This window comes from Mastigoproctus giganteus, chromosome 13 (genome assembly GCF_048544385.1).
Source record: "Mastigoproctus giganteus isolate SK-2022 chromosome 13, ASM4854438v1, whole genome shotgun sequence".
In the NCBI taxonomy this organism is placed as follows: Eukaryota; Metazoa; Arthropoda; class Arachnida; order Uropygi; family Thelyphonidae; genus Mastigoproctus; species Mastigoproctus giganteus.
Window position 1 is genome coordinate 46,071,720 of NC_143587.1, and position 14,838 is coordinate 46,086,557.

The 14,838-nt window shown below is 36.1% G+C and overlaps 1 protein-coding gene across 11 annotated transcripts in view; it reads left to right on the forward strand.

The window, feature by feature from the left end:
- trol (terribly reduced optic lobes) overlaps nt 1–14,838 on the forward strand; it is a 1,731,230-nt gene that overhangs the window by 184,460 nt on the left and 1,531,932 nt on the right. For all 11 annotated transcript variants that reach the window (XM_090387691.1, XM_090387694.1, XM_090387699.1 and 8 more), the window contains exon 4: nt 8,528–8,697. In XM_090387691.1, the coding sequence (XP_090243817.1) occupies nt 8,528–8,697 (170 nt within the window). The remainder of the gene's footprint in view (nt 1–8,527; nt 8,698–14,838) is intronic.

Sequence of the window (14,838 nt, forward strand, 5' to 3'; positions counted from 1 at the left end):
TTATATTTTTAGTTCATCTACCTAATTTATCTTGGTCTTGGGGTAGCAGACGTGGATGTTCTGTCATTAACCACCCTGCCCACCTTTGTGTCATCAGCAAACTTAGAAATTGAATTTTGTGCCCAGATTAATATTGTTAGCAATTTAAAACAGTATGGGGATGCCAACTTAACCCTGTGCAATTTCACTGAATCCATGCATTGGCAGATATCCAAAATTAATTTTACTATGTTATCCACTGGTTTTAATATTGGTATTGACATGTTGTAAGGAAGCAACATGTATATGGCACTTTACGGGGGAAAAAAAATCCACTCCCCCCCCCCCCAGTAATTATTTGAAACCTGCCTTAAACTCAGACATTGTATGGATATTAGAGGCATGTATCACTCAGACATAAGTGATTCTTAATTTGAATATGGGAGTAAAATGTTTACAGTAAGGACATTTTTCATTTAAGTTAACTAGTAGGTTAATGTCACCAGTGTTTTTTACATGTGTCTAGAGCTCATCTGCTCATATGATCTAACCAGGAACACGTCAGTTTGGTTATAACAATAAACAGGCCATCACTTTTAGTCAACTTAAAAGAGCAAACAAAATTAAGACTTGCTGGTGAGCAATATTTGTCCTTGTCATGGGGACATCACACCCCACATCACAAGTTACCATCCCCACCACAAGGAGGTAGGTCACTATCTAATGCTCAGTCAATCCTACTTGTGAGCATTAGATAGTAGTGCAGTGAATGTATATTGCTGCAATCTTCTACTTGTGACTGTCCATTTGGATAGTTACAAGTAGAAGATAACAGTAATATACATTTCCTGGAGTTCTGAAACAGCCATGGGCAACACTCTAATATCAGTATGGCAGTGAACCATCATACAGCTAACACAGTTCTTTAAATGTACTGAATCGCCACACAGTTAGGAACCCCAGATCCACAACAAACTATCTCAAAGGTCTTGGAGGCAAAACAGCATGCTCAGGAGCACCATGAGGCCACCATTCGTCAGTCAGCATACAAATCCAACCCGGGTGGAACTGCTGGATCCACCTAACCCCCAGTGCCACATATGAGTGATGCTACTGATAGTCCATTCCTCTCCAGATTATTTCCAATGATTGTGCATATTCTGAACAGATTTAGTCTACCATGCCATGATCAGAGGGGGGAGCTTCCTCCTCTGGCAGTTTGTGCATGTAGTGGGCCAGTGTTTTTTGGGCACTCCCTATAAAAGTGATCTTTAGCTGCACAGTGCCCACAAAAATGCATCATTATGGCAGTGCTGCAGCACATGGGTGAAAGCAATGCAGCAATAGTACTGTTTGGACCAAAAGGTCCCACAACCTGTGCAAAGATCAGTCTATAAAAACAAGAGTTTAGATCAGCAAAATATTCATTTTTTTTGTTGTAATTTCCACATAGCCAATTGATTCTCATAAGATGTTTTTGTTGACTTTTGCTGAGTTCTTGTATCTGTAACCAATCTATGGTTGAGATTCAACCATGATTTTAACAAATGGAGTTTCATTCCAATCTGCTAACTCTTTTCCCAATAAATTTATTGTCATTAAATCTGATATGTGATCTGTTGTTACACTATTTCTCACCCTCATGCAAATTATGTTCATTAAACTGAAGCCTCTTTCAGCCTCAGCACTATGATAGCAATAGAGTTAGCTTTTTGAATACTTGCAGGGATTGAACATTTTTTTTTTTTTTGATTCTAAATTATCTACAAAATTCCAAAAATTGTTCAAATTAATATTTGAAAATTTAACTTAAATAAATGGTATACAATTTGTTTTTTCATCAGAAGTTTTCAGTTTTTTTTTTCCGTGGTGAAATTAGTTCTTCATGAGGCCAAGTAGATGGTTCTAATAAATCAAAATAATTTAAAATGTTTTCATCATTATTTCTGTTTGATAAATATGTAAATTTGTGTTGAATTATATTTTCTAGTAATGTATTCCTAGGAAGGGCATTGAATTTATTAATTTTATTAAATGGAATATCTTTAAACTTACGTGATTTAATCAAATTTTCAACTTTGGAATACTTGTTTTCCCTTACCAACCTTTAAATTTTCCAAAGCTATTATTGTGCATTTGATTAATTTTTGTGCTTTCTGAATGTTAGTGGACCTTGACTTGAAAGGTTGAAAGTAAAATTCTTAAAGAATGTCTATAAGGGCTTGCAAAAAATTAATGTTAGCTAATCTCTTTGCCAGACCAGAATAAGAACTTAATGCATATATAACAAAGGATATGCATGCCATACAGCAGTAGCAGCTTTTAAACTAAGTACTGCCCATTGTGGTCCCAGTACCTAAACAGTTTTAATAGTTTAAATTTCAAGTTCTTTAGCTACAGTTTCTAGCTCAGTTTGATTTTATTAGATTGGTGATAAATAGAATAAATTTTATCTAAAAATATTTTAAAGTGATTAACTTGTTTTATTTCAGATATTGTATTGTCAAGTGATAATTGCAATCTGTTTTTAATAGTGGCAAATGGAGATTTTAGGAAAATTTAACAACTTAGTAGCTACTCCAGACTTTCTTCCCAACATTGTATTGGCACCATCAGAACAAAATGGAAGGGAGGGACAGAGTTTTACTAAACTCTTAACAGGGTGCAAAATTATTTTCTAATAACGGAGAGCAAAGTGGAGGAGAAATCGTTGAAGTTAAAAACATTAAGGCACCTGAGGCAGATGGAATCTATCCAGTTATATTGGAGGCAGTGAAGGAAGTTAACAAACCCTTAGCCATAATTATGATAGCAATCTTAAATTCAGGAGTTGGTCCCTAGGACTGAAGATGTGCAAATGTATCCCCAATTCACAAAGAGGGTTCAAAGGATGAACATAAATAATTATGATTTAACTTCTGTTATGGGGAAAATAATTGTAGTCACTGGTTAAAGAAGTGATGCAGGGTCATCTAGACAAGACGGCAGTAATAGTTCAGACAAAGCATGGGTTTGTTAAGGGGAAGTGTTGTGTGACCAATTTGATTGGATACTTGGATTTCAGGAAAGCTTTTGATACTATTGCATATGGAAGACTGCTTTCCAAATTGGAGTGGTATGGCATTAAGGGCAAGTTGCTGCAATGGATAAAGGGATGGTTGAGTGGGACACTGTAGAGTGATAATAAATGGACAAATGTTATTAGTTCTAAGTGGACTAATGTTATTAGTGGAGTCCTCCAGGGTTTGGTGCTGGGCCCATTGTTTTGTGTATTTATCAATTATATATCAAAGAAGGTATATCAAATTTAATGTCCAAATATTGCAGATAATACAACAGTTGGCAGGGTTGTTAATGACAGTATGCTACTGCAACAGGATCTAGAAAATTTGGGCTGAGAAGTGGCAACTAAAGTTTAACATTGACAAATGCAAAGTATATTACATATGGGTAGCAGTAACCCAAGAGAAATGTACAAACTGTGTGGCACTACACTCAGGGAGGTGGAGAATGAAAAAGACCTGGGGATAATTGTGCAGTCAGATATGAAGTTCTCTGAACAGTGTAGACAGGTTGCCAGAGCAGGTCATGGAGTTGTTTTTTTTTTTCAATGATATAGGAATTTTGCTAGCAGAGACAAGGTGATTATCCCAATATATAAGGCAATGGTCAGGCCATACCTTGAGTACTGCATACAGGTCTGGAGGCCTCATTATATAGGAAGGATGTAGAGTTGCTAGAATGAGTACAGAGAAGGGCAACATGATTGGCGAGTGGAACAAAGGGGTGCTCTTACCAAGAGAGGCTTGTGATCTGCAAGTTGTAGCATCTGGATGCTAGGCATGTGCAAGGTGATCTGATTGAAGTTTAAGAAATGGTTTTAGCAGACTCAGTGCTGATGGGATACTTTTGCTTGCTCACATTAAGAACCTGAGGGGCATGGATTCAAATTGAGGAAAGACAGTTGCAGAATAGATGTGCGTAAGGTTGCCTTTAGCCAGTGAGTAGTTGATTGCTGAAACAGACTTCCATCTGTTGTGGAAGTTGGTAGCTTAAATAAATTTAAGGCTGAACTAGACAAACATTTGGAATGACCAGTTGGGGGAAATTTTTTTTTTTTGGCTGATGATATGTAAGCTTGCTTTCTTGCATCCTATGCTAAAATGCTATTAAATTTGCTTTTAAATATTCATTATTAAAGCCACAATCAAGCAGTGTATTAAAAATACACTGCTGTAATAGACTCTTTTAAAGTGACAAATAAAATTATGGGTGCAAATTGAATTGTGCACTTGAGATCAATCACTAGGATGTTTTTGAAATTGTAGATGCTTCATCAATTATGATACAGATTTTGGAAAGTTTTTTACTAAACTATATAAACAGTATTGAAAACTTTTACGATAGCATCAATATTTTTATTTAATTTGTGTATTAAATTTAAAATTGAGTCATTAGCTGATTCTTTTAACCAATTTTAATATGGGCTTCAGAAAGTGTTCTATTTTTTTTTTTTTGCTTGCCTAGTATTTTTATTACTGCTATTTGAGATTACTGAATATATGCACCATTCCTTGGACAAATGGAAATGTTTTTCTGCTGTTACTTGTAAATACTTAACTTTTGAACAATTTAAATCCTAATTTACTTTCATTTTCTTCAAGCTATTTGTACTATTCAATAAACACACCTGCTTGTTTTTTGTTCCAACAATCCAGGAGGGGTAGCTTATCTATTTGTTTCTATGACAAACATGGTTTTTCTTCACTGGTTGGTTATTGAAATTTGGTTCCATTGACTTTGATGCTCCACAATTTTTTTTTTTTTCATTACTATTATTATTTTTGGTGTCTGTTTTCACCTTCTTTACATTTAAAAAAACTTGATAGATCACTCTGTTTCAACATGTTTTTGGGATTAGAATCTGAAAAATTATTTGATTAACTTTTATTTAATGCGATTAATATAGTAATGTTTTATATATCCTCTTAAGCATACTCATTTTATTTTTATATAATAAAAATAAATGCTAAAATAAAAATAGATGAAATAATTTTTTGCTTCATTATAAAAAAAAAAAATAAAATAAAATTACCTCTTGTTTTTCCGTACCGCTGAATGGTCACTGATATTTGCTGGATAGTGTTTCTGTGGCTTGCTGCTCATGCCCAGATGGCTGTTGGGTTGGTTGTCAAGTCCAGTGGCAATTCTCTTGCCAACATTTCTGCTGGTATTTCTCGGTGGAGAATTACTCAGACAATGAGCATAGGGTTGCAGACGTTCATACTTAGTGTGATTGGCATCAGTCATGCTTTCTTCCCCCTGTCCCCACCCCTGATCTCTTTGGGAACTACATGGTGGTTTCTCCCTTTGTGAGAATTAAAATTCTCTGAAAGTATAAACAAATTCTATTATCAGCAAACATCTGTTTAATCGTGCCTGGGCCACTTCTTCTTAGGGTAATGACCTTATCAGGTTCACAACAGTTCTAGAAACAATCTTTGACAGATGTAGAGCATGGAATGTCATTACCTTAAGAAGAAGCGACCTAGGCAAAATTAAGCAGATGTTTGTTGGAAATAATATTCCTGTAAAATTGCTAGCAGAGAATTCCTACATAGGCTGCTATGTAGGGAAGGGAGTGGGAGAAAGGAACACAAAGGGTGCCAAAATAAGCATGCCCCAGCTGAGTTTTCCATGTCACCATATATAAGCTTATTGCCGAAATGCTGCTAGCCATCATGGATTGAAGTGAGTGCTGTTCTACAGTTTATAGCCATTGTTGGTTTAACAACTAGCTTGCAAAATTCTTGATGAAATTTAACATTTGGCTCATGTGAGTTGGTTTGATCCAGCTCTAGCACACCACTGGTTAAAGTTTTTCCGGTTGGTCACGTTTGTGGTTGGAGAGAGGTGAAGTTTGGCATTTGTGCTGTCATGTCTGGAGATGAGGTATGTGACATGAAGTCCTGGGTTGGACCATTTGGAAGAAGCCTGAAGGGAGTCCTGTCCAGGATTTTCAGATTCATTTGAATTAGATTGTTTAGGTCCAAAATGATGCCATTAAGTTTATGGATGCCCTTTTTGTGATAGTATTTCAGGCAAAATCAAAATTCATTTAAAACTAAAAATCCTATTCATAATTATTAGTTGTGTACTTCATGATATTATTTTGTTTAGATTTAGTTTTATTCAAGTTAGATTTCAAACAAGCCAATTTGCAATTAGCTTATACTTGCAGAATCAATTTCACTGGAGACTTCCATTTGATGTTTATCCAGTGTTTTCAAAGAAATTATTGTCATGTTGATGCTAAGGGAGTGGGAGGTGACTCTGCACAATTTAAGGCTTCTGATTATGGAAAGGGCAGAGTTCAGATTCCATTTTTAACAGGAAGGACTTTGGTCAGCTTTTTTGCAATGTGACAAAGTTAGTAGTCTTAGGCAAGAGTTGCATGACTATCTCCTAGAAACTCATTTTACCTCTAACACACAGACCAAAGGATACACGCTGTTATAGATGCAATGTACTATTGCTTCATCGACTTAGCTGCTAAATACATGCTGCCACCACAACATTTTGAGTATAGTGTTATGTGATCACTTTTTTTAAAGAAAATGAGCAAGAAAAGCTTTAACATTTTATTTATTTTAATTCTTTGGTGGAGTACTTATCAGTAAAAAAAAAAAAAAAAAAAATTTTTAATCTGAAGTCAAGGTAGTATAACCACTGCCCATGTTAAGATGGAGGGCACTTCATCTAGGCATCAACTCTCATAGGTGGCAAAACAGTTACCATGCCTTTTTCATGGAATAAACAGGAGCATTTTGCTGTTTACTTCCAGGCATTATGATGGCTTGACACTGCCCTGCCTGCAATGGAAAAAATAAAATACCACTCAGTCTGCCACCATGGAGTTCCCAAAAAAAAAAAAAAAAAAAATTCAGAGGACCCAGTGGTTAGTTTGGTATGGTTATTAAAGAACATATGAGTCCCTTCAAGTATCTCATGGAGAGGGGGGGGGGAGAATTTAATTTTTGCCTCTGAAATTGTTTGTTTTCTTCATTTTAAGTTTTTATATCATCATGAGCATTGTATTTGTTGCTTGCTGTGCATTTTCATCATCAAGGCAAACTTTTTTGTTTTTTGTTAACTGTATTCCTGGGAAAATTGTTCCTTATAAATTCATTTATGCCTATACAATTTTATTGAATGAGAAATTATTTGATATTTCATTTTATCAATAATTATAAAAGGCTTCTGCATGCTTAATTAGTTACCACGTGAAAACAGTATATGCTTGATTTACCATATGAAAACAAGTAGTGAGTAAGTTGGTAGAACAGTGAAGGGTGGGGTGTATAGAAAATGTGCCTTCTGTATACAATAGTCTATACTATTTGTATTGATGTTTTGTTACAACATCCTTGCACTTAATGTTAGATGCAAAATGTAAGAATGTTGTTATTTATTATTATTAGCTATATGGTGCAAGGAAGCCTGAGGTTTATGCTGCACCAGCCAAAAAAGAGAGAGAGAGGGGACCCTGGGTGTGCCAAACCCATACTCACTAGATGTTGAGCCCTTGGGGTTAATATTAATTTTTATATAGATTTAACAAAATTATCAATACCACTGAAATCTAAGTATATGATGTCAAAATTAATCTTTTTGGTACAACTTTATATTTGTTAATCAAATTGGTGAAGCATGATCTCTCTTTAACAAACCCATTCTGTGATTGCCCCTTATAGTTCCCACTCTGTCAAGATAATCTTGCATTATTTCTTTAACTATTAGTTCTGTTATTTTATTTTGCACAGAGGTTAAACTTACAGGTTTGTAGTTACTACTCATCCCTTTGAACCACACTTGTGAACAGGAGATGCATTTGCACATCTGTAATTTACACATCTACAGGTACTTCTGAATTTCAAGATTCTCTCATTATTATGGCTAAAAGTTAAACTACCTCTTTTGTAGCTTCTTGTAATCTATTTGGATAGATCCCGTTAGCTGCAGCAGTTTCTCATCTAATTTCTTTAATTTCTGTTATTATAAAATTATTTAACTCACAGTTGGTGTTAGACTTCTAACCCAGCCCTAAACTTAAAGTGCAAATATAGATGCAAAATATTTATATAAGTTTGTCAGCAACCTGTACAGGATCATCATCAGTTATGCCACTCATATTTAATAGAGCAATGTGATCCATCCCTTCCCTTCCATTGTTAACATATGCCAAGAATTCCTTGTTGCTTTTCTTTGCACTCTTAGTCAGACTCATGTCTTAGCTGCCCTAATTCCGTGAGTAACTTGATTACTCACTAATTTGTACTTATGATTCTATATACTCTGATTTATCATCCATATATATATATATATATATATATAGGGAAAAAGTGGATGTCCTATATATATTGTAATATTCTTTATCTTAATGTGCTTTATTCCAGTATAGTTAAAATTCATGAATTAACTGACATCATTAAATGTTTACTATAACAATTATCTTTTCACCTGCTCCTCAATCCTATTTCTATTCTAGCCCCGTCCACCACGAAAGACAGGAAGCTATTCTAGTCACATTTGATGTTGGATCTTTAGGCTATAGTGATGAACAAGGCATTCAAAATGTTATAAAAGGTGCAATTAGCAGGGGATTTGTTGGAAGATTTAGAGTTTCTCCTGAAGGTTTTACATTTAGATTTTTTGGAGGTGAGCTCATGTTACTTTTTTAATGTTTTTAAACAATTTTAGACAGTGGTACTTCCATAAATCTATAAAGGGAATGGAGATTTCATTAAAAAAAATCAAATTTACATTAGGGATTGATTGCCTGCTTATGAAAATGAACATGCAAATTAGACAAATTTGTAATTAGAAAAACCTAGCCAGTTTTTAAATTAATAAAACAATATTATTGGGGGATGAGCGCCATGTGTATGTGCCGACCGGGCTAGCCGAGTGGGTAAAGTACCTGCCCGGCAACCCAAAGGTCGCGGGTTCGATTCCCGCCTCGGGCTTGGATCAAAGTACTGCAAAAACCTTGGGAGGTGCAATATGGCCACAGAAGCCGATGTGCCAACAACTACCAAATCAAAAAAAAAAAAAAAACCATGTGTATGTAAAAGCTAGTAAAACTTGTATAATTAGCATTAGTAGTAGATTTCTTACATGTGATAGATTTCTTCCATATGATGCAAGAAATGAAGCGTATACAGCAGTCAAAAAAAAAATAAAACCACACTGATTTCACTTTTCATTCCACTCCAAAAGCTTGTCCAGTTCTTCCTTGAATTTATTTAGTTTTATGAAGGTTATTTATGAAGTTTGTTCCAACAATCGCCCACTCCCTGGCTAAAGGCAAGTTTCTGCACATCCGTTCTGCAACTGCCTTTTCTCAGTTTGAATTTATATTCCCTCAAGTGCGTAATCTGAGCAAGGAGAAGAATCCCATCAGCATTGAACTTGTTTGAACCATTCAAAGCCTTATACTCCTCAGTCAGATCACCTTGCACATGCAGTCTCCAGATTCTGCAATTTAAGACTTAAGCCTTACTTAGTAAAAGCACCTGTGTTCTCCTCACCAACCTCATTGCCCTTCTCTGTACTTGTTCCAGCAGCTCTACATCCTTCCTAAAATAAGGTCTTCAGTACTCAAGGTCTGACCCTTGCCTTATGCAAACAGATAATCACTTCCTTATCCCTGCTAGTAAAGTTCCTGTATATCATTGACAAAACCCCATGAGCTGCTATAGCAGCCTATCTGAACTGCTCTGAAAACTTCAATCTGACTGTTCAGGTCTTTTTCATTCTCCACTACCCTACCCTGAGTGTAGTACTGCACTGTTGGTATGTTACTCTGGAATTATTGCTACCCACATGCAGTACTTTGCATTTGTCAATGTTAAATTTCAGTTGCAATTTCTCAGCCTATATGCCCAGCTTTTCTCTATCCTGTTGTAGCAGCATACTGTTATTATTGTCATTAACAACCCTGTCAACCTTTGTATCATCTGCACTCTGCTCAGACACAATAGGAGGGTAATACATAATGAGAGCCTTGTCAATCAGTTTGGCTCTGGAGAAATTGTGCAAAGTTCATGAGGTAGAATTTTTCCCAGCATGGTCTGTTTGTTTGTTTCTGTGGGATACCCTTAAATAAAAAGGGTACAAGAATGTGCTGATGCCATTGAGGTAGTATTAGTGATGCCAAAAAACAGCTTGGGGAGGATACACGCACTAATAGATTAACAATAGCCACAGGCAGAGGCAAAAGTGTTTCTTGCATTGCTTCTATTGGAACGAACAGCAGCCTGGAGAGTAAGGTGGTAAGGATTTCAAGGGCTACTGGGAGTCAACATGGAACAAGTAAATACATGGGCCAAGTTAGAGTAACTGAGTAACAACAAGTACATGTATACTTGCTTGTACACAAATTCTAGGAGCATAGTAAATGAATTTGAAGTGCTGGTCAAGATATTGAATGCAGAGATTGTTGGGGTATAAGAGATGTGGTGTTCTCACTGATATAAGGGATGCAGAATTTGAATATGGGGAGTCTAATGTATAGAGCAAGAATAGACATGAAATGGGATGGAGTTATGCTCTTAGTTAGAAGAACATAAAAGCTAAAGCAGTGCATCCAGTTGATATGGATGGCCAGTGTAATGGTGTCAGTTGGTGTGACATCAGCACTGGGAAAGCAAAAATGAGAGTAGGAGTGTGTTATAGGCCTAATGTGACTGTACAGTGAACAACTGTACAGAGACATAGTGGGCTAGTAAATCAGAATGTCTTCTAAAGGGGACTTTAACTTTCCAGATACTGATTTGGAATTTGTCATTAGGTTACTGACCTACTAGCAAGACTTGATTTATTGGATAACTGTTTTCTAAAGTAGCATGTTAGAGAGGCTGCAAGAGGGAGTAATACTCTTGATCTGATTATAAGCAGTGATTATTCATGCATTAAGAATCTGCAGATAAAAGAACCACCAGATGGCAGATCACTGTGTATTGATGTGGAATTTACTTAAACATGTAATTACCATCAGGAGTAAAAGGGGAAAGTTTTTGGCTTTCATACAGGTGATTACAGTGGTCAAAGATGGTTTTTAAATTCTTTACAGTGGGAACAACTGATGTTGTTACCAACAGCAGATACTAAATGGAAAGCATTCAAGGAATTAATCACAGAAGCTGCATCTTTTTATACCAAATATGAAATATTCTTCAAGGTATAGTCCTAATGAATGTCACATGAACTAACATGACTCATGGCAGAGAAGAAAAATGCATGGGTTATGTATAAATTATCAGATGACACAGAAGTCTATGGTAGATATTAAGTAGTCTGTAATAAAGTCACAAAAGAGGTTAGGCAAGCGAAGGCAGATTTCAAGAAATCTTTGGTAATAGATGCAAAAATAAAATGGCAAAGAATATATTTCTTATGTAAATACTAGAAGGAATGGGTTAAATCAAATTGGTACACTTGATATTGATGGTTTGATTGTAATTTGATCCTACTCAGGTTGTATACAAACTGAATATTTTTCATCTATATTCACATATGAGGAATTCTTTAGAGAGGTGGGGATCAGAAGTTTATCAAACTCAAATAGGGAGCTAAATGATTTTGCAATAACTGAGAGGAAAGTGGAAGAGATTGTTGAAGTTGACATAAGGAAGGTACCTGAGGTGGAGGGGATCTATCCAGTTATGTTAAGGGAGGCAACAAAGGAAGTAAGCAAATCCTTCACTTTAATTATGTGAACATCCTTGTATTTGTATCTCAATGCACTGGCAATGTGTGAATGTATCCTCAGTTTGCAAAGGGATCAAAGGGCAACACAAGAAATTACAGATCTGTCAGTTTAACTTCTGTTCCAGGTTAAAAAGTGGAGTTGCTGGATAAAAAAAAATAATGCAGTATCATCTAGACAAGGCTGCAGTTATACTTTAGACACAGCATGGGTTTGTTAAAGGGAAATCGTGTCTGACCAATATGATTGGATACTATGATATGGTCACACTGGAACTGGGTGCAAAAAATTAATTTTGATATCATATACTTGGATTTCAGGAAAGCTTTTGATATGGTTGCACATAAGACTACTGTTCAAATTGGAACAGTATGGCATTAAGGGCATGTTGCTGTTATTGACAAAGGACCATTTAGTGGATCAAGACAGATTGGTAATCAATGTACACTGCTCTTCATGGACTAATGTTATTAGTGGAGTCCCCCATGGTTTGGTGCTGGCCCATTGTTGTCATTTTCAATATTTATCAATGATATTGATGAAGGCATATCAGGCTTAATGTTCAAGTTTGCAGATGATCAAAGGTTGGCTGGGTGGTTAATGACAGTATACTACTGCAACAGGATCTAGAAAAATTAGGCAAATGGGCTGAGAAATGGCAGTTGAAGTTTAACATCGACAAATGCAAAGTACTGTGTATGAGTAGCAGTAACTCCAGAGTAATGTACCAACTTTGTGATACTACTCAGGGTAGTGGAAAATGAAAGACCTGTGGATAATTGTACAATCAGATAAGTTCTCTGAGCAGTGCAGATATGCTGCCTGGACTGCTTATGTGTTTTTCAATGATATACAGAAATTTTTTCTTGCATGGATAAGGAGTTGATTATCCCATTGTATAAGAAAATGGTCAGGGCATATCTTGAGTACTGAAAAACAGGTCTGGAGGCCTTATTTTAGGAAGGATGTCAAGCTACTGAAACAAGTACAAAGAAGGGCAGTGAGATTGAGTGGAGCAAATGGGTGTGCATGCCAAGAAAGGCTTCAGTTCTGCAAATTTCATCATCTGGAGACTAGGCATTTGTAAGGTGATTTGATTGAACTCTAAGGATTTGAATGGATTGAGCAAGCTCAGTGCTGATGGGATTCTTCTGCTTGCTCAGACTATACACACGAGGGGGTACAAATTAAAATAGAGCAAGGACAGTTGCAGAATAGATGTATGGAAGTTTGCCTTTAGCCAGTGGGTGGTTGATTGCTGGAACAAACTTCCATCTGTTGTGAAAGTTGATAGCTGGAATAAATTGAAGGAAGAACTATACAAACTATTGGAGGAAATGGATAGGTGAAATTGGAAGTTTTTTTTTTCTGATGCAGTTAAGTTTGCTTTCTTGCATTATTTTCCACTGCTAATGATAAAATTGCACCTGTTAATTTCAATATTAGTCTTACTTTAAAACTTACACAACAGAAATTGCAGCAGAACTACTTTCTCCATTGAAAGATACTGAAAATGCAAATATTATTATTACACTGGTCAACATGCAAAATGTTACAAAAATAAATACCCAATTTTGATTAATTTTTATGCTGCTGAACACAAAAATCACATTAATTTGTCGATTGGCTCTTGTATTCAAATTACAGTTGCGGTCATATTAGCATGTTACTCTACATTGTCAAGTATGGCTTTTGGCAAAATGCATGGCAACACTGCAGTTTCAGTATGACCACCCAAAAATACTATCTGCAATTCGTCCCATGCTTTACAGTGAAGTACTAAATCTTCCTGAACCACCTGGCCTTTTTTTCTGTATGCGCTGATGAAGACACTGATGAACATCAACTTGATATACACAAAGAAGTACAGTAGCCATCTGTGTTAAGAGATCCACCATTTTTTTCCAAACCTTTATCCTTCTGAACCACATCAGATCACAAAGTGAGCTTGATAATCTCATCAGGGATGTCGGACTGGCAAAGAATAAGGCAGAGCTTTTGGCCTAGAGGATATTACAGTGGAATCTTCTAGATCATTCTGTGAAAGTGACAACATTTTATACTCATAAATAAAGACTATGATAAATTCTATCTAACTGAAGATCCTCACATCAACATCTTTACATCACTGTAAGGATGTTGATGGTCTAATGGCAGCAATGAACATGTGGCACATTCTCTCTCTCTCTCTCTCTCTCTCTCTCTCTCTCTCTCTCTCTCTCTCTCTCTCTCTCTCTCTAAGAATGGCAAATATTTAGACTCTTCTAGCCTTAAAGCTGTGTTATTACACAATGAAAATATGCTTCCTTCAATACCTCTTGCATATGCTGTCCACAAAAAAGAAACATCCACAAACATTGAGAATACCTTATGTGTACACTATCAGAAGTATGAGTGGCAGATATGTGGTGATTTTAAAGGTAATTGGCATTTTATTAGGGCTACAAAAGGGTTTCACTAAGTATTGTTGCTTTCTCTGTGAGTGGGAGAGTTGTGCCAAGGATATGCACTATGATAAGAATTGTTGGCCAAACAAAAATCATAAACACCTGGAATGAAGAATGTAGCATTTGAACCTCTGGTAAATCCAAATAAAGTTTGCTTCCACCACTCTTCATCAAACTGGGGCTCATGAAAAATTTTGTGAAGGCTTTGGTAGTGAACGGCCTTGCATTCACATATTTGCGAGAGAAATTCCCAAGATTTAGTATCTTAGTACAGAGAAGATAAAGGCAGGCAATTTTCATTGGTCCACTAATAAGGCAACTTTTCAAAAACGTACAGTATGAATGTGTCCTTAGTGATGGTGCAAAATCAGCATGGAAAACCTTTCGAAATGTTTTGACTGCTTTTCTAGGAACTGTTAAAGCCGGCAGCTTGTCGAAGATCTCATTACTTCTTACGAAAAACTGCGATGCAATGTGTCATTGATGATGCATTTCTTGCACTCGCATCTGGATTTCTTCCTGCCAAACTGTGGTGCCATCAGCAACACACACGGTGAGCACTTCCATCAAGACATTGCAGTGATGGAACAAAGATCTAAAAGCAAATGGAGTGCTGCCATGTTAGCAGATTGTTGTATTGTG